The sequence below is a fragment of the Crotalus tigris genome, unplaced genomic scaffold, assembly GCF_016545835.1.
Source record: "Crotalus tigris isolate CLP2741 ecotype Arizona unplaced genomic scaffold, ASM1654583v1 scf7180000018151.1857312, whole genome shotgun sequence".
NCBI lineage: Eukaryota > Metazoa > Chordata > Lepidosauria > Squamata > Viperidae > Crotalus > Crotalus tigris.
This window is the reverse complement of record NW_024096849.1, coordinates 139,730-158,487: the sequence shown is the minus strand read 5'-3', so window position 1 is coordinate 158,487 and position 18,758 is coordinate 139,730. Positions and strand designations below refer to the sequence as shown.

Genomic DNA, 18,758 nt, shown 5'->3' with positions numbered 1-18,758 from the left:
TTAAAGTACTTTTTGTAAATTTATTTTAAATAATTAAATTGAAATTAAATTGTGGCGAGTTGGCTGTGGCGAGTGGTCCCATTCCGCGCTCAGGAAGAATGGGAAAACTGGATGAGGGAGAACTGAGAACAGATCATCTCGGAAGTTGCCATGCTGACTGGTGAGATCCCCGAAAAACAGAGCGGTTACGCTTGGTCCAGTTTCCCGGGTGAAAAAGCTGATTGTTGGCTGTGTCAAAATGGTTCTTGGGGGAAACATGGAAAGGAGAGTCCCTGGCAGGGGTCTTCAAACTCAGCCCTTTTATGACTCAGGGACTTCAACTCCCAGAATTCCTCAGCCAGACTTCCTGATTAGTTTCCATCCCTTGCTTCTTGTCCTGCCTTCAGGTGCTCAGGCAAGCACGCTGGCTGAGGAATTCTGGGAGTTGAAGTCCACAAGTCATAAAAGGGCCAAGTTTGAAGCCCCTGACCAAGGCCTTTAAGATCTGTGGACTTCAACTCCCAGAATTCCTCAGCCAGGCATGCTGGCTGAGGCATTCTGGGAGTTAAAGTCCACGAGTCATAAAAGGGCTGAGTTTGAAGCCCCTGATCAAGGCCTTTAATATCTGTGGACTTCAACTCCCAGAATTCTTCAGCCAGGTATGCTGGCTGAGGCATTCTGGGAGTTGAAGTCCACGAGTCATAAAAGGGCTGAGTTTGAAGCCCCTGATCAAGGCCTTTAATATCTGTGGACTTCAACTCCCAGAATTCTTCAGCCAGGTATGCTGGCTGAGGCATTCTGGGAGTTGAAGTCCACGAGTCATAAAAGGGCCAAGTTTGAAGCCCCTGACTAAGGCCTTTAAGATCTGTGGACTAGCTAGCTGAAGAATTCTGGGAGTTGAAGTCCACAAGTCATAAAAGGGCCGAGTTTGAAGCCCCTGACCAAGGCCTTTAAGATCTGTGGACTTCAACTCCAGAATTCCTCAACCAGGCATGCTGGCTGAGCATTCTGGGAGTTGAAGTCCACGAGTCATAAAAAGGCCGAGTTTGAAGACCCCCGGTCTATGGAGTCTCTTACATGACAAGCCTGCCTTTCTTCTGCTTTGCCAACTTTGGTGAACAGTTGAATTCCTTCGAATTCTTCGTGACGTCCTCCACCCCAAACAAGGCCGTTGCATCTTTCATTCCACAGGTGCACGAATCTAAAGTTCGCTTGCTCGCTTTTTGTTACGGATTTTAAGCCCATGCTGTATTGATTTCCATCCTGCTGTTCAGATAAGGCCTGACAAGGCCTTTTCTTCATAATGTGATTTCGGTCCATTTTCAAAACACCTGCTGTACTGACCTTGGGAGGCAGCGATAAGACGGAGGCTGGCAGATCTCTTTTTGGAGGCTCCACGCTCCTTTTACAAAATCAGCTTCCATTCTATCCAAAGATCAGACCTCAACGAAGCAGCCTTTTATAGGTCACAATTTTTATTTTATTTTTTATTTTTTTAAATTTCCTATTGATTGGCTGCTTTTGAAATCTGCTAGGTTTGGCCACTGCTTCTATGACTTAACCACGGGCTGTGTCATAATGTGGTTAAGCAGCTGCTAGTGCTTAAAACAGGTGTAGTAGGGAGGATCGGGCGAACTGAGTAGACGGAGGGCAATGCAGAAGAGAACTGTGGTATTCATAGACGGCTGAACAGAAATGAGATTCGGCATTTTAGGCTGGCAAACTCTTTCGAGAATTATAGGTTAATGATTTTCCTTCAAAGTTCCAAAACTTTTTTTTTTTTTAAAGGTTAATAGTTTGAAATTTTCCACAGTATTTCTTTGGGCGAAGAGAAGTCTCGTGCTTTGGAAATCTTTGACTATTTAGACCAGATAATTACATTTTTGTTTTGTTTCGTTTTTTTGCCAATAGTAGATGATTGCAAACTAAATTTGAGCCAGCAGAGTGATCTGACTGCTCAAAAGGCAAGGGGAAATGTTAGGTTGACTTAACAAATGTGTTAATTCATAAATTGTGCAAATTACTTGCTGTTTCGGATTCCATCTCTAGTATTTTGTCCCGTTCCCTTTAAGCATCCAATTGGAACTGGATCAGAAAATGGCAGCGAAGGTGGTCAGAGAATAGAAAGGAAGAGGTAAAAATCAAGATCACATGAAGTGTTAGTATCGCTTTACAAAGCCGTAGTACAGGGGTCTTCAAACTTGGCCCTTTTATGACTCATGGACTTCAACTCCCAGAATTCCTCAGCCAGGCACGCTGGCTGAGGAATTCTGGGAGTTGGTCCACTCCTCTTAAAGTCTATATCAGGGGTCTTCAAACTTGGCCCTTTTATGACTTGTGGACTTCAACTCCCAGAATTCCTCAGCCGGGCATGCTGGCTGAGGAATTCTGGGAGTTGAAGTCTACTCCTTTTAAAAGTCTATATCAGGGGTCTTCAAACTCGGTCCTTTTATGACTTGTGGACTTCAACTCCCAGAATTCCTCAGCTAGGTACATTGGAGTTGAATTCCATGAGTCATAAAAAGGCTGAGTTTGAAGAGCCCTGCCAGAGACTCTTCTTCCCACTCAGGAATTCTGGGAGTTGAAGTCCAGAAGTCATAAAAGAGCCGAGGTTCCCCAGCCTCTGGTCTAGAGCATGGGAAAAAAAATGTGCTTAATCATCGGTCCTTCCTATGAATTGGGAACATCGTTGGTGACTACTTTTAATCTCACCACAACTTTAAACCTCAGCTATAACAGTGTTCTTTATGATTCGTAAAAACCCAATTGTAGAAGCCCCCGTTTGCATTTAATTCAAGAGCACTTTTATAAAATGGAGCACGCTCCCCATTTGATGTCAAGTAGAAAGCCCAGGCTGCTTGTGACGATAGTCTTTCTAACCCCTTGTTTCCATCTGCTTCTGTTTTGACCCATCCTCTAGGTGAAACCATGAGAATCGCTTCCTCGGAATTTGCTGACGATCCTTGTTCCTCCGTCAAACGGGGCACGATGGTCCGCGCTGCCCGAGCTCTGCTTTCTGCCGTCACTCGCTTGCTCATCCTGGCTGACATGGCAGATGTCATGAGGCTTTTATCTCACCTGAAAATTGTAAGACCCCCCCCCCCTCCCTCTCCCTTCAGCGAGTCACGTTACCTCACATGGAGGCATCTGGGTGGGTTGCAGGAGAGAACGGGCGCCCTGCTACGTGGTATTGTTCGCAAAATGTGGAGCGCTAAATGTCTACGGAGATTCTCCGCCATCCAGGTTATGGCTGTCCCAAAGGTGATTTTTTCACGATGAAACTGGACTTTCTCGTTTTTCTTTGAAGACGTTTTGCTTCTCATCCAAGAAGCTTCTTCAGCTTTGACTGGAAGGATTTATACTCCTTGCAGACAGCTGGTCATTTGCATTTTTAGCGAGTTGTTGAGGCCATTTGGAGGTTACCTGTGTCCTCTAAAAGAAGGCAAATGACCAGCTGTCTGCAAGGAGTATAAATCCTTCCGTTCCCCACTGTCCAATCAGAGTTGAAGAAGCTTCTTGGATGAGAGGTGAAATGCCTTCAAAGGAAAAACGAGAACGTCCAGTTGCCTCCTGGAAAAAAAAGCATCTTTGGGATAAAATGTGGAGGAAAGTCCACATCTGGCTAAGCTAGACCGTGCTTTGAATTATCATCTGGGTGAATTATCTGAACTCGGGTGCTCAGCAGGGCCAGGTTTGATTTGCGTTTGGATGAGTGACTTCCCCTGACTCCTCAGCTCGACCAGGCATTAGCCAAACTTCTTGGGAGAAGGCAACCTCAAGGCAGTCATAGGCAGTCCTCACTTAGCAACCCCAATTGAGCCTGACATTTCGGCCATGTAAGTCATTGCAGTCGTTGTGTGAATTGCCACATGGCCTGGCTCAATTTTATGACTCTCTTTATGAATGTTCCGTCCCAGCCTACGCAAGTACTTGCTTAACTGCTTTACCCACAAGAAGGAACCCCTCTTCGTGGAACCAGGCAGGACCTGCAAGAAAAACAACCCCCTTTTATTTTTACACACCTGACTCAATGTCCAAGACTTCGGAGGCAAGCAACACAATCCACAAAAACATGAATCCGCAGTGTGAACGGTTGCTTTCAGCAATCAGCACTTCCCACACCTCCTCCCCTTATAATCCAGCTGGGACGTGGCTTCTTAATGGCTTTTCTTTTGCCTCTCGACCCACCCCACTGCCTTCCTCTGTCTTGTTCGCCTCTCCTCTCTGCGCATCCGAGCATCCGGGATTGGCCCCAGCTGTTCCTCATCCTCCCCCAACTCAGGCTCCCAAAACTGCTGTGTCTCTGCCCGAGCGTGAATACATGGGCCGGCCTCCTTGTCTGACTGTGACTGTGAGTTTTTTTCCAAAAGGAACTTTTATTAGGAGAAGCTGATAGCAGGCACAATAGACAGGATCTGAGGGGTTGCCGCTCAGATCAATAGGTTAAAAGTGTCCCAAGCAAACCCCACCCCAAAGTTCATCTGGTCAGTTCAAATGAGCCAATCCCCAGGCGTTAAGTCTGTTGTGGGAAAGAGCAGATAACGCCAGGCTGTCTCAGGGTTGCAGCGATGTTTTGTCGGCTCTTCACACCTTCCCTTCCGAAAGCGGAGTCATAAAAGAGCCAAGGTTGCCTACCCCTGGTCTAGTTTAATGAAGAGAAGGACTAGGGAGGACATGGTAGCAGTCTTCCAATATCTGAGGGGCTGCCACAAAGAAGAGAGGAGGGTCAAGCTATTCCCAAAAGCACCTGAAGGCACGACAAGAAGCAACGGAGGGAAACCAATCAAGGCAAGAACCATCTACAACTAAGGAGAACTTTCCTAATAGTAAGAGCAATTAGCCAGTGGAACAACCTGCCTCCAGAAGTTGTGAACGCTCCAACTTTTAAGAAAATATTGGACAGCCATTCATCTTAAATGGTATAGGCCCGGGGTAGGCAACCTTGGCTCTTTTATGACTGGTGGACTTCAGCTCCCAGAATTCCTGAGCCAGCCACGCTGAGGGGAAAGGGAGAGGTTTCCAAGCTGAGCCATGCTGGCTCAGGAATTCTGGGAGTTGAAGTCCACGAGTCATAAAAGAGCCATGGTTGCCTACCCCTGGTATAGGGTCTCTTGCTTGAGCAAGGCTTGGACTAAAAGATAGGTCCCTTCCAACTCTGCTATTCTGTTAATTGTCCGATAAATCTAGCACATTTGCATCCTGTTCCTCTTGTCTCAGTCTCCCTCCTTCTCCATCCGGTACATCTTGGCAGAAGGAAATTGAGAAGAAAACAAAGCTTATCAGTGATAGAGATTGTCAGCAATTTAAATGTGGATGAGAACAACAGCGACGTTAGTCTTCTTTAATGCCAGCGTGGTAGCAATTTCCATGTCCTCAAATGAGTATTTTCAGTGGTCGGGATGAAGCAATAGAAGGAAATTCTATGATGATAAGCTCTTGGGTTTTTCACTGCAATTTTCTTAACTATTACCGCAATCAGGATGGCTTATACTTGCCTGATTTTGGCAAGAAAAGAGCTGGTGGCTGTTATGATTGGGAAATTATACGCTACAATTCCAAGCAGATGTTTTTTTTTTTTTTTTTTTTTACCTCCGGATGATTCCTAACCTTAGAAATAATGTGTATTGTAGATGTGGTTTCTGATAAGCATCTTGCTTTCTGGCAATCGCTTGAAGCTAGACCAGTGGTTCTCAACCTGTGGGTCGGGACCTCATTTGGGGTCGAACGACCATTTTACGGGGGTCGCCAAAAAACGCAGTCCGCCATTTTTTCCCCCTTAGCTGTGCTACTCCCTTTTATTCTATTGGTTTTTGAAAGCCAATAGAATAGACTCTCTTGAATAGAGTCTAATTCTATTGGCTTTCAAAAGCCAATAGGAATTGTCCAGGCTGTTTCTGCCCTGCTGAGCCCGCCAAAAGTCCCATTCTGCAAACAGTGCTGCACCAGTTGAGTAGTCCTCGACTTACGACCGGTTGAGTAGTCCACGACTTACGACTGGTTGGGGGTCGCGGCATTAAAAAGGTTGAGAACCACTGAGCTAGACTGTTACAATAAAAAGGGACAGGTGACAGGTGAAACCCCTCTCCTCCTACTTCCTACCTTGAAAAAAAAAAACCCAGCTCTGGTACACAAGATAGGTCGGAGAAAAAAGGTCCTTGAATGTAAACCTTGATTTCATTATAAACAGGGCATACCCAGCAGTTGCTGGAAGAGTTTCCCTTCTGTATGTCAAATAATTTTCCCAAATGGTCACTTAAGTTTGAAATGGGGGGGGGGAATAGCCCATTGAAGACAAGCAGGTTATTGTACAAAAAAGGGGGCCATCAATTAGTGCATGGGTGTCAAACTCAATTGCATTGAGGGCCGCATCACCATTGCGGTTGCCCTCGGGGGGGCGGGGGTGTGTGGCCAGGGTGGGTGCGGCCCACTGGGTGGGTGTGGCCTACTGGGTGGGCAACGCCAGCTCTACATCCTTCGCGTCAAGAGTGCGTGTGGGGGCCTGGGCAGGAGTGGGACAGATCTGAGGGTCTCTGGCAGAAGGGGGGGGGACCAGGGCAGAGCCCATCAAGCCGGATAGGTGAAGCAGGCGAGGGCCATTTGCTGGCCACTTCCAGGCGATGGTTCATTTCTTCATTCCTCACAAAGGGTGACCCCTCCCCAGCATGCACCCAGGGGGCGAGGCCGAACATGGCAGGGGCTGGTTCCTCGCTGTTTCCAGACGGCCTTGTGGAGCTAAGACTGAATGCGTTTCAGCATAGATGGCCACCACAAAATTGTACATTGGGTCCCGGCCGGCCTGGGCCAGGGCCAAGGCAGCGGGGGCCGTTCCCTCACTGTTTCCAGGATGGCTTCACGGGCCACATGAAACCACTTCACGGGCCGCATCCGGTCCCCGGGCCTTGTGTTTGACATGTCTGAGTTAGTGTATCCCTTCCACAGGATTTGGAGTGAACAGATTTAGAAAGTCAGATTCTTTCTTCTTTTTTAAAAAAAAAATCATTTTTCAAGTAAGGAGTGAAAGTTCTTGCTGTGGAAATGACAGGACATAGATTTTGATCCTGAAGAATGAAAGCAGGGATCTGGTAAAACGGATAGGCCAAAAAGGGCAATTTGGAAGCGGTGAATGCTCCAACACTGGAGGTTTTTAAGAAGAGACTGGACAGCCATTTGTCCGAAATGGTACAGGGTTTCCTGCCTGAGCAGGGGGTTGGACTAGATGACCTTCAAGGTCCCTTCCAACTTTATTAGTATTAGTATTATTAGGAATGAAATATTAAAAGATGTGAAAACAGCCACAAAAAATTATTAGGAGAAGCAGCTTATCTAGATGTTTTTTATTCAGGGACCTAGTAATGGCACAATGATGATATTTGTTTCAAATATTACTGAGCTTACAGTTCATTAGTTATTCATCAGGATGTGGCAGCACCTTTTGCGACTATCGTATTTTATTATAAGGCCTAAGCTTTTAACATGGAAAAGATGCTGCTAGACTCCTGGTTGTGTGCCGCTATGGGCTAACTCAGCTCCTCTCTTACAATGTCTACAACAAGAAGTACTTAATTGGCAATGATATATGAAGGCTATTCCCTAACGGAATGCAAAACATTTATGCAATGAATTGCATTAGCACATTGCTGAGGCTAAGAGACATTGAATTATCTACAGAACAAATAAATTCACGGTGTTTTGAAATAAGTTGTCCTCGGTCGTCTGGTTCCAGAGTTGCTTCTAGAATCTTTGGCTCTAAAGCAGACATGTCAAACACAAGGCCCCGGGGCCGGATGCGGCCTGCGAAGTGGTTTCACGCGGCCCGCGAAGCCATCCTAGAAACAGTGAGGGAACGGCCCCCGCTGCCTTGGCCCTGGCCCAGGCCAGCTGGGAACCAATGTACAATTTTGTGGTGGCCATCTATGCTGAAACGCATTCAGTTTTAGCTCCACAAGGCCGTCCGGAAACAGCGAGGAACCGGCCCCTGCTGTGTCAGCCCTGCCCCTTGGGTGCATGCTGGGGAGGGCTCACCCTTTGTGAAGAATGAAGAAATGGACCATGTCTTGGTGCTTGCCCTGGTGCCACCCCCTTCTGCCGGAGACCCTCAGATCTGTCCCACTCCTGCCCAGGCCCCCACAGGCACCCTTGACACGAATGATGTAGAGCTGGCCATGCCCACCCAGTAGGCCACACTCACTCAATCCACACCCACTTAGTAGGCCACACCCACCCTGACCACACCCACCCGGCCCCCCAAGGACAACCGCAATGCTGATGCGGCCCTCAATGAAATTGAGTTTCACACCCCTGCTCTAAACAGTTCATAATTGCTCCTATCCCTTGACCTGGTTCAACAGTAGCACCTGCAAATGGGATTTAGGTATCCTAGTAGACCAACACTTAAATAGGAGCCAGCCGCGTGCTGCAGCTGCCAAAAAAGCCAACACAGTGCTAGGCTGCATTAACGGAGGGATAGAATCAAGATCACGTGAAGTATTAATACCACTCTTCAATGCCTTGGTAAGGCCACACTTGGAATACTGCATCCAGTTTTGGTCACCACGATGTAAAAAAGATGTTGAGACTCTAGAAAGAGTACAGAGAAGAGCAACAAAGATGATCAGGAGATTGGAGGCTAAAACATACAAGGAACAGTTGCTGGAATTGGGGATGTCTAGTTTCATGAGGAGAAGGATGAGGGGGGACAGGATAGCCGTCTTCAGAATTCACAATTGCTGGAGAGGTAGTGCTGAGGGCAGATTGATTCTTATCGAGCTCCAGGAAAGAAAAATGTTAATGCTGTTCAGTTAGTTGCATCCTGTGATTTCCCCTTAAATTATAAGCACTGTTAGTTTTGTACCGTTAGCTTTAGTGCTTGAAACAGGCAGATTATTTGTAAAATCTTACAACAGTTTGAGATGATTAAAAGTCTACTCTCATTGGTGTTTGCTGAGCGACCCAGGAAGTTTTCTGGTTAAAATTAAATCCTAATTTTTTTTAATTCTTGATTTCCTCAATATTTACCGCATCAGCCTTCCAGTGGCAAGCATTTTAGATGTTTTCCAAATTCAGTTTGGAATCTGTTTTGCATGATGGTAAAATGCAGTAGTAGATACGCTTCCATATTTCTGTTGGACGAATAGAATGCTTTAAAGCCTTGGTACCAACTGAAAAAACGTTGAGCGATTTTACGATCTTGTTCAATATTGACACAAAAATGCAGAGCGCTAATATTGGAGTAATATTCCCCGAGAAAATCATGGCAAATCCTCGCTTCTGTGGAGAGAACCTCCCGAGGATTAGTATTTATCTATGCTGGTGTTTTAAAATATTAAATGTTTTTATCTGTTGATTCAGGCTGAGGGTATCTTAAATCCGTGTATATATAGCTGTAGCCGTTGCCTTGTAAGTTTTAACTATTGATAGTGTTGAAGGAAAAATCTTCATCAGGGTCCAGTCCAAGCTGGGAATAAACAACATGGCGACTGCTTTAGAAAGAACGTTGCACTTTATTGAAGAGGAGAGCCAGACAGAGAGATGGCTCTGGAAGAAAAGAGAGAGAGCACATGTAGGGAGTGGGCTTTTATACCCTCTGGAGCCTTTTGTTTGGAGTTGTTCCTGTGGCATGAACTTTGACCTGAGTCGGAGTGTGCCCTTTGGTATCTGTGGGTTAATCCTATTATGTCCTGTCTTAGAATTTGGGTGGGTATGTAGATTTTAGGTGTCTTTGTCTTCTTAATCTTCTAGCTTCAACCTTCCTGAATGGATTACCACATCTGCATTTCTACAGAGCTGGTTTCTGCTTGGGGAAGGGAGCCTTGGGGCTATTAACAAAAACTGGGCATGCTTTTCTGATTTTTTAAGATCCTTTGAGGAAATATATTTTTCTGCGCTTTTAATATTTCCTTCTCTGGGGGGGGGCTGACTTCCCACAATAGTTTTCTGTGTGAAGAAATTACTGTCCAGCTGTCACCTGTTACCCTTAGAATGTGAAGGATGTGTGTATATAATGCACGTTCTTATTTGTGGTTTTTACTTGTGTGTAGTGTGCACTGTGGACAGCACTTAATTTCGTTGTGAGTTACACAATTACAAGAACGATTATTCTGTTCTATTCTGCTTAATTGTAACTAATTGTGTAATCATCAGTTGGTTTGCTTCTGTTGCTGTTGTCATGGGTGCATATGGGTTTTTATGGTTCTCATATGGCAGAGTTTAATGCTTCAAGCCACCTGGAATCAACTGTGTGTGGGTTAGCGGCTATATAAACTTGTTTAATAAACAATAAAGATATAAATTGGAAACAGATTCTTCCTAGAAATAGGAAACCGACTTCTGTTTGCTTCCCAGCTTGGGATCCGGCCTCAGATAAGATTCTTATCTCCCGCTGAATAATTTTGGATTTCTCCCGCAGATTTCAGTAGATCATTTAGGTGTCTTCCAACCATCTCATAATAACCATTCCAACAAGGAGTGGATTCGTGTGCCAGGAATCCAGTGGATTGAGGGTTACCGCCAGAAAGGTTCATATTTTAATGAATTTCAAAAGGCATTTGGATCAAACCAGTGCAGTAAATCACTGTCTGTCTATTTAGGATGAACTATTTGTTGTAGACCAGGGGTCTTCAAACTTGGCCCTTTTATGACTTGTGGACCTTCAACTCCCAGAATTCCTCAGCCAGGCACGCCTGGCTGAGGAATTCTGGGAGTTGAAGTCCACAAGTCATAAAAGGGCCAAGTTTGAAGACCCCTGTTGAAGACCTCTTGAAAAATATGGAGAATCAGACTCATGGAGACCTTAGTGGTTATATAGTCCAGCTTGTTGCTCATTGTAGACCGCCTACTACCTCATAGTTCCCTATGTCTGGTTAGATCCCACAGGCTGGGCCTCCTTCAGGCCCCGTCAGCCAAGCAGTGCCATTTGGCGGGGCCGCGGAGGAGGGCCTTCTCTGTGATGGCACCCACGCTTTGGAACCAGCTCCCCCCGGAGATTAGGACTGCTCCCACCCTGTTGGTCTTCCGTAAGCTACTTAAGACCTGGCTTTTCCGGCAGGCCTGGGGTTTATAAAACCTGACCCCTGGATAACTGTCTTTGTACTGTTTGTTTGTTATGTTTTATGTGTTTTTTATTGTTAGCCGCCCAGAGTCCTTCGGGAGTGGGGCGGCTTATAAATTTTAAAAATAAAATAAAATAAAAATAAATAATAAATAAATTGTGGGATGGAAAATCCTGACAACCATGTCCTCTTCATAATAGCAATAGCATTTAGATTTATTTATCGCCTCGCCGTGCTTTAGAAGCCCTCTCTGAGCAGTTTACAAATGTCACCATATTGCCCGCAACTATCTGAGTCCTCATTTTACTAACCTCAGAAGGATGGAAGGTTGAGTCAACCTTGAGGCGGTTAGAATCGAACTGCTGGCAGTGGGCAGAGTCAGCCTGCAATACTGCCTTCTAACCACTGCGCCTCCACGGCATAATGATAGGAAGAGCCTTGGAAAAATGGCAACATGTGATCAGTGAGTTACCTACCCTCCATGCCATAGAGATAAATCAAAGATAAATAACAATTCTCCAAGAATTCTACTGGGTGCAATGGTGTCTTAACAAATTACTTTGCTTTTCAGTCTCATTTATGTTATCATTTGCTAGTGGACCTTGTAGAAATCTCGGGGCAGGATGTATCAGAATGGGGGAAGTAAAGTGTTCTCATCTTCAAAAAATAGAGAAATGGAAAATCCAGGAAATTTTAAAGAAGAGATTGGACAATCATTTGTCTGAAATGGTATAGGGTTTTCTGCCTGAACAGGGGGTTGGACTAGAAGACCTCCAAGGTCCCTTCCAGCTCTGTTATTCTATTCTGTCCTGTCCTATTGTATCCTATCCTACTCTACTCTACTCTACTCTACTCTTATTCTGTTCTGTTTGTATTCTGTTCTGTTCTGTTCTTCTGTTGTTATTCTGTTCTGTTCTATTCTTATTCTGTACTATTCTTATTCTGTTCTACTCTACTCTTATTCTGTTCTGTTTCTATTCTGTTCTTATTCTATTCTATTCAACTCTACTCTTATTCTGTTCTGTTTCTATTCTGTTCTGTTCTCTTCTGTTCTTCTTATTCTATTCTATTCTTATTCTGTACTATTCTTATTTTGTTCTATTGTACTCTACTCTACTCTACTCTACTCTACTCTACTCTACTCTACTCTTATTTTGTTCTATTTCTATTCTATATTCTATTCTATTCTATTCTATTCTATTCTATTCTATTCTATTCTATTCTTATCACATCCTATCCTATCCCATTCCATTCCATTCCATATATTCCATTCCATTCCATTCTATCTTCAGCTGCCCTCTCTAGACTGCATTCATGGTGCTTCCATCCCAATGTTAACCAAGTCTGATACCTCTTAGATCAGTGGTTCTCAACCTTTTTAATGCCGCGATCCCCAACCGGTCGTAAGTCGAGGACTACTCAACCGGTCGTAAGTCGAGGACTACTCAACTGGTGCAGCCCCGTTTGCAGAATGGGACTTTTGGCGGGCTCAGCAGGGCAGAGACAGCCTGGACAATTCCTATTGGCTTTGGAAAGCCAATAGAATTAGACTCTATTCAAGAGAGTCTATTCTATTGGCTTTCAAAAGCCAATAGAATAAAAGGGAATAGCACAGCTAAGAAAAAGGGGAAAAATGGCGGACTGCGTTGTTTGGCGACCCCTGTGAAATGGTCGTTCGACCCCAAATGGGGTCCTGACCCACAGGTTGAGAACCACTCTCCTTAGATGTTGGGATTCAATAAGGTTATTCAACTTTTATTCCTTTTCTACCAATGGGTTTGTGGATCTTTAAATGGGAGCCCAGAATAATGTTATTTTTATACCGTCTTCTTATAGAAACACGGCACTAAGGACACTGGACTTCCCAAATATTTTATCATCCACTTTCATTGCCTTGCCTTGCTTTACAAAATGAAACAAGCCCCTGTTCCTTCCGTGCACAGTAATGTTTCGCTCTCAGACTGCAAACAGATTTTAATTGACATTTTAATTGTTGTACTTTGGCCCGCTTTTATGTAATCCATCCTGAGGTATATTTTTGTGGTGGCAGTTAATTCTTACTTGTTCACAATGATGGCAGCAGAGTTGTTTACGTTTTGAAATAGAAGGTTGAGGAATGCTGGTTCTTGCCTGCCTACCTGTCATTTACATCTTTTAGGGAGAACACATATTTGTACTGAGTGAGTAAAAACACACATGCTAAAAATTAAAGGTCAACAATAGTATTTATTTTCCTGCTGATCTTTTATGTTGAGCTGTTGCCATTGTATGTTGCTAGAAATTGATATGAAGCCCATGGCCTAGCTCAGGGGTAGGCAACCTTGGTTCTTTTATGACTCATGGACTTCAACTCCCAGAATTCCTGAGCCAGCCATGCTAAGGAGAAAGGGAGAGGTTTCTAAGCTGAGCCATGCTGGCTCAGGAATTCTGGGAGTTGAAGTCCACCAGTCATAAAGTGGCCTAGGCCAGAGGTAGGCAACCTTGGCTCTTTTATGACCCGTGGACTTCAACTCCCAGAATTCCTGAGCCAGCCATGCTGAGGGGAAAGGGAGAGGTTTCTAAGCTGAGCCATGCTGGCTCAGGAATTCTGGGAGTTGAAGTCCACGAGTCATAAAAGGGCTGAGTTTAAAGATCCCTGATATAGACTTTAATAGGAGTGGACTTCAACTCCCAGAATCCCTCAGCCAGCATGCCTGGCTGAGGAATTCTGGGAGTTGACATCCACAAGTCACGAAAGGGCCAGGTTTGAAGACCCCTGTCATAGACTGAACTCTCAAATTTCCATCTTCCTCTGCAGGTGGAGGATGCGTTGGAAGCCGTGAAGAACGCCACCAATGAACAAGATCTGGCAAACCGCTTCAAAGAATTTGGAAAAGAGATGGTGAAGCTTAACTACGTAGCTGCTAGAAGGCAACAGGTAAGCCTGTGGAAAGAGCATCTTATCTAATCTGCAGAATGACTTGGGTTTTATTCAGTTTCCCCAGACATTTGGTTTAGGGCAGCCCTGTTATTGATTTTTTTTTTAAATCATTGGAAGGCTTTATTTACCCAGAGCAACAGGGATTATTATTTTAATTGTTGATCTTTATAGGGTGTCCAGAGTCAGCGTTGTGAGATTTGATCCAGATAAAATTAAGATAAGGTAAGATAAGGCAAGGCGTGATGGGACAGGAGAGGACAGGAAAAGACAAGACAGGAAAAGACAGGACAGGACAGGGACAGGAAAAGACGAGACAAAACAGGACAGGACAGGATAGATCAGGAAAAGATAAGACAGGACAGGACAAGGTGGGGCAGGATAGGTCAGGAAAAGACAGGACAGGGACAGGAAAAGATGAGACAAAACAGGACAGGACAGAATAGGGCAGGAAAAGATAAGACAGGACAGGACCAGACGGGATAGGATAGGGCAGGAAAAGACAGGACAGGGACAGGAAAAGACGAGACAAAACAGGACAGGACAGGATAGGTCAGAAAAAGATAAGACAGGACAGGACAAGATGGGGCAGGATAGGGCAGGAAAAGACAGGACAGGATAGGGACAGGAAAAGACGAGACAAAACAGGATAGGACAGGATAGATCAGGAAAAGATAAGACAGGACAGGACAAGATGGGGCAGGATAGGTCAGGAAAAGACAGGACAGGGACAGGAAAAGATGAGACAAAACAGGACAGGACAGAATAGGGCAGGAAAAGATAAGACAGGACAGGACCAGACGGGATAGGATAGGGCAGGAAAAGACAGGACAGGGACAGGAAAAGACGAGACAAAACAGGACAGGACAGGATAGGTCAGAAAAAGATAAGACAGGACAGGACAAGATGGGGCAGGATAGGGCAGGAAAAGACAGGACAGGATAGGGACAGGAAAAGATGAGACAAAACAGGACAGGGCAGAATAGAGCAGGAAAAGATAAGATAGAACAGGACCAGACGGGATAGGATAGGATAGGGCAGGAAAAGACAGGATAGGGACAGGAAAAGACGAGACAAAACAGGACACGACAGGATAGGGCAGGAAAAGATAAGACAGGACAGGACAAGACGGGACAGGACAGGATAGGACAGGAAAAGATAAGACAGGAGGACAGGACAAGATGGGACAGGACAGGGACAGGAAAAGACGAGACAAAACAGGACAGGACAAGATAGGTCAGGAAAAGATAAGACAGGACAGGACAAGATGGGGCAGGATAGGGCAGGAAAAGACAGGACAGGGAAAGGAAAAGACGAGACAAAACAGGACAGGACAGGATAGGTCAGGGAAAGATAAGACAGGATAGGACAGGACAAGACAAATGTATTGTTTAGGGAGACTCCTGGTGGTTATGATAGAGATCTAAAAAGCTTATCCTGTCCATTGGTGGCTCTTGTCAGTCTTCATACCCCTGATTACTGACATGGGGGAGTCCCAGGCATTAGGATACCAGCTGCATGTAGTGCTCCCCACAGATTCCTCATCCTGAAACCCTATTGCAGTAGGGCAGCTCTGTCTTCACTCTATGGAAGGATTGCAAGACCCACCGTCAGCTTCCCTATCATCCTATAGTGTAGGATACATCTGCTGAAGCTTCTGGGTGCTCGGAAAGAACCGATAGCTCAGTCTTCCTGTTCCATAGCCAGCTGTGAAAGAGCCACTTCGGTGTGGTGCTTAAGGTGCTGGCTCAGAAACCAGGAGACCGTGAGTTCTAGTCCCGCCTTAGGCACGAAAGCCAGCTGGGTGACCTTGGGCCAGTCACACTGTGTCAGTCACCTGGCAGGATTGCGCTTGTATTAGGTCAGCCGCCTTGAGTTATAACTCACTGTCTTCTGGTTTCTAGCCTGGGGGCTTTAATCATTAGACCAGTCTGGCTCTTGTTATAATAACGACACACACACACACACACACACACACACACACACACACACACACAGCCCCAAAGGGCCATTCCAAAGGCACGGAAAATATATCTTCAAGTTGTGTTGTCTGTTTTTCCTGGAGAGCTGTGAGAGAGTCAAAATAGATGATGATGACGACAACGACAACAACAACAACAACAACAATAATAATAAAGTTGGAAGGGACCTTGGAGGTCATCTAGTCCAACCCCCTGCTCAGGCAGGAAACCCTATACCATTTCACACCAATGGCTGTCCATGATCCTTGAGCTGATTTTTCTTGGTGTACATTGCTTAAGATGTGGAATACATATCCAGCTAATTCACCTTCCTCGTTATTTATCTTTTTTTTTTTCATTCCATGTATATCTTTGCCTTTCGAGGTATCTGTTTTGAGCATCTTTATCCACGTTTTAGGTTCGAATCGTCCATGATGGATGGAGATGTTTAGAAGGGCTTGGAGGCACCCTTGTACTTTTTTTTTTTTTTTGCTAACCATTGGCTCCTATGCAGAGGCCCTGATTTATAAAAACTATAGATCAGGGGTCTTCAGACTCGGCCCTTTTATGACTCGTGGACTTCAACTCCCAGAATTCCTCAGCCAGGCACGCATTCTGGGAGTTGAAGTCCACAAGTCATAAAAGGGGCGAGTTTGAAGACCCCTGATATAGACTATAAGAGGAGTGGAGTTCAGCTCCCAGAATTCCTCAGCCAGCATGCCTGGCTGAGGGATTCTGGGAGTTGAAGTCCACGAGTCATAAAAGGGCCAAGTTTGAAGACCCCTCATATAGACTTTAAGAGGAGTGGAGTTCAGCTCCCAGAATTCCTCAGCCAGCGTGCCTAGCTGAGGGATTCTGGGAGTTGAAGTCCACAAATCATAAAAGGGCCTAGTTGGAAGACTCCTGATATAGACTTTAAGAGGACTTCAACTCCCAGAATTCCTCAGCCAGCGTGCCTGGCTGAGGGATTCTGGGAGTTGAAGTCCACGAGTCATAAAAGGGCCAAGTTTGAAGACCCCTCATATAGACTATAAGAGGAGTGGAGTTCAGCTCCCAGAATTCCTCAGCCAGCGTGCCTAGCTGAGGGATTCTGGGAGTTGAAGTCCACAAATCATAAAAGGGCCTAGTTGGAAGACTCCTGATATAGACTTTAAGAGGACTTCAACTCCCAGAATTCCTCAGCCAGCGTGCCTGGCTGAGGGATTCTGGGAGTTGAAGTCCACGAGTCATAAAAGGGCCAAGTTTGAAGACCCCTCATATAGACTATAAGAGGAGTGGAGTTCAGCTCCCAGAATTCCTCAGCCAGCATGCCTGGCTGAGGGATTCTGGGAGTTGAAGTCCACGAGTCATAAAAGGGCCAAGTTTGAAGACCCCTCATATAGACTTTAAGAGGAGTGGAGTTCAGCTCCCAGAATTCCTCAGCCAGCGTGCCTGGCTGAGGGATTCTGGGAGTTGAAGTCCACAAGTCATAAAAGAGCCAAGGTTGCCTACCTCTGGCCTAGGCCTAGGCCGCTTTATGACTCGTGGACTTCAACTCCCAGAATTCCTCAGCCAGGCACGCATTCTGGGAGTTGAAGTCCACAAGTCATAAAAGGGCCGAGTTTGAAGACCCCCTGATATAGACTATAAGAGGAGTGGAGTTCAGCTCCCAGAATTCCTCAGCCAGCATGCCTGGCTGAGGGATTCTGGGAGTTGAAGTCCACAAATCATAAAAGGGCCAAGTTGGAAGACTCCTGATATAGACTTTAAGAAAGTGGACTTCAACTCCCAGAATTCCTCAGCCAGTGTGCCTGGCTGAGGGATTCTGGGAGTTGAAGTCCACGAGTCATAAAAGGGCCGAGTTTGAAGACCCCTGCTATAGATTCATATGCCTGTGTGCAGTTGTGCGTATCATTTATTTATATATATATATATGTGTGTATATTTGTTTCAAATAGGAGCTGAAGGATCCCCATTGTAGGGACGAAATGGCCGCCGCTCGTGGGGCCTTGAAAAAAAACGCAACCATGCTCTACACAGCTTCGCAAGCTTTCCTCCGCCACCCTGACGTCGCCGCCACCAGAGCCAACCGGGATTATGTCTTCAAGCAAGTCCAGGAAGCCATTGCTGGCATTTCCAACGCAGCTCAGGCTACCTCGCCCACCGACGAGAACAAGGGCCACACCGGAATCGGGGAGCTTGCGGCAGCCCTGAACGAGTTTGATGTAAGCGTGACTCCAACGGAAGAGAATATCGGTAGCTCAGGGTTGAACTGGGGGGTCCTTGGTGCTCTTTGAGCCTGGGCTGTTTTGCTGCAGATGTTTCGTTACCCAGCTAGGTAACGTCATCAGTGCTAGGAGGGAGTGGGGGTTTGCAAAGAGGAGGACGAGGAGGAGGAGGAGGAGGAGGACTGTGGGCTCTGTGAGCTTGGTTGTTTCCTTGCAGACGTTTCATTACCCAGCTAGGTAGAATCATCAGTGCTAGAAGGGAGTGGGGTTTGCAAAAGGGGAGGAGGAGGAAGAGGAGGAGGAGGAGGAGCAGCAGCAGCAGCAGCAGCACTGTGGGCTCTCTGAGCTTGGTTGTTTCCTTGTAGACGTTTCATTACCCAACTAGGTAACATCATCAGTGCTAGAAGGGAGTGGGGTTTGCAAAAGAGGAGGAGGAGGAGCAACAGCAGCAGCAGCACTGTGGGCTCTCTGAGCTTGGTGGTTTCCTTGCAGGCGTTTCATTACCCAACTAGGTAACACCATCAGTACTAGGAGGGAGAGTGGCATGAGGAGAAGGAGGAGGTGGTGGAGGAGGAGGAGGAGCAACAGCAGCAGCAGCACTGTGGGGTCTCTGAGCTTGGTGGTTTCCTTGCAGACGTTTCATTAT

At 45.8% G+C, this 18,758-nt stretch overlaps 1 protein-coding gene across 2 annotated transcripts in view; it reads left to right on the top strand.

The window, feature by feature from the left end:
* The window catches only part of LOC120310211 (catenin alpha-2-like), a 152,650-nt gene that overhangs the window by 121,862 nt on the left and 12,030 nt on the right, over window positions 1-18,758 (top strand). For both annotated transcript variants that reach the window (XM_039348363.1, XM_039348364.1), the window contains exons 4-6: window positions 2,900-3,066; window positions 13,825-13,944; window positions 17,843-18,109. In XM_039348363.1, coding sequence (XP_039204297.1) covers window positions 2,900-3,066; window positions 13,825-13,944; window positions 17,843-18,109 — 554 coding nt within the window. The remainder of the gene's footprint in view (window positions 1-2,899; window positions 3,067-13,824; window positions 13,945-17,842; window positions 18,110-18,758) is intronic.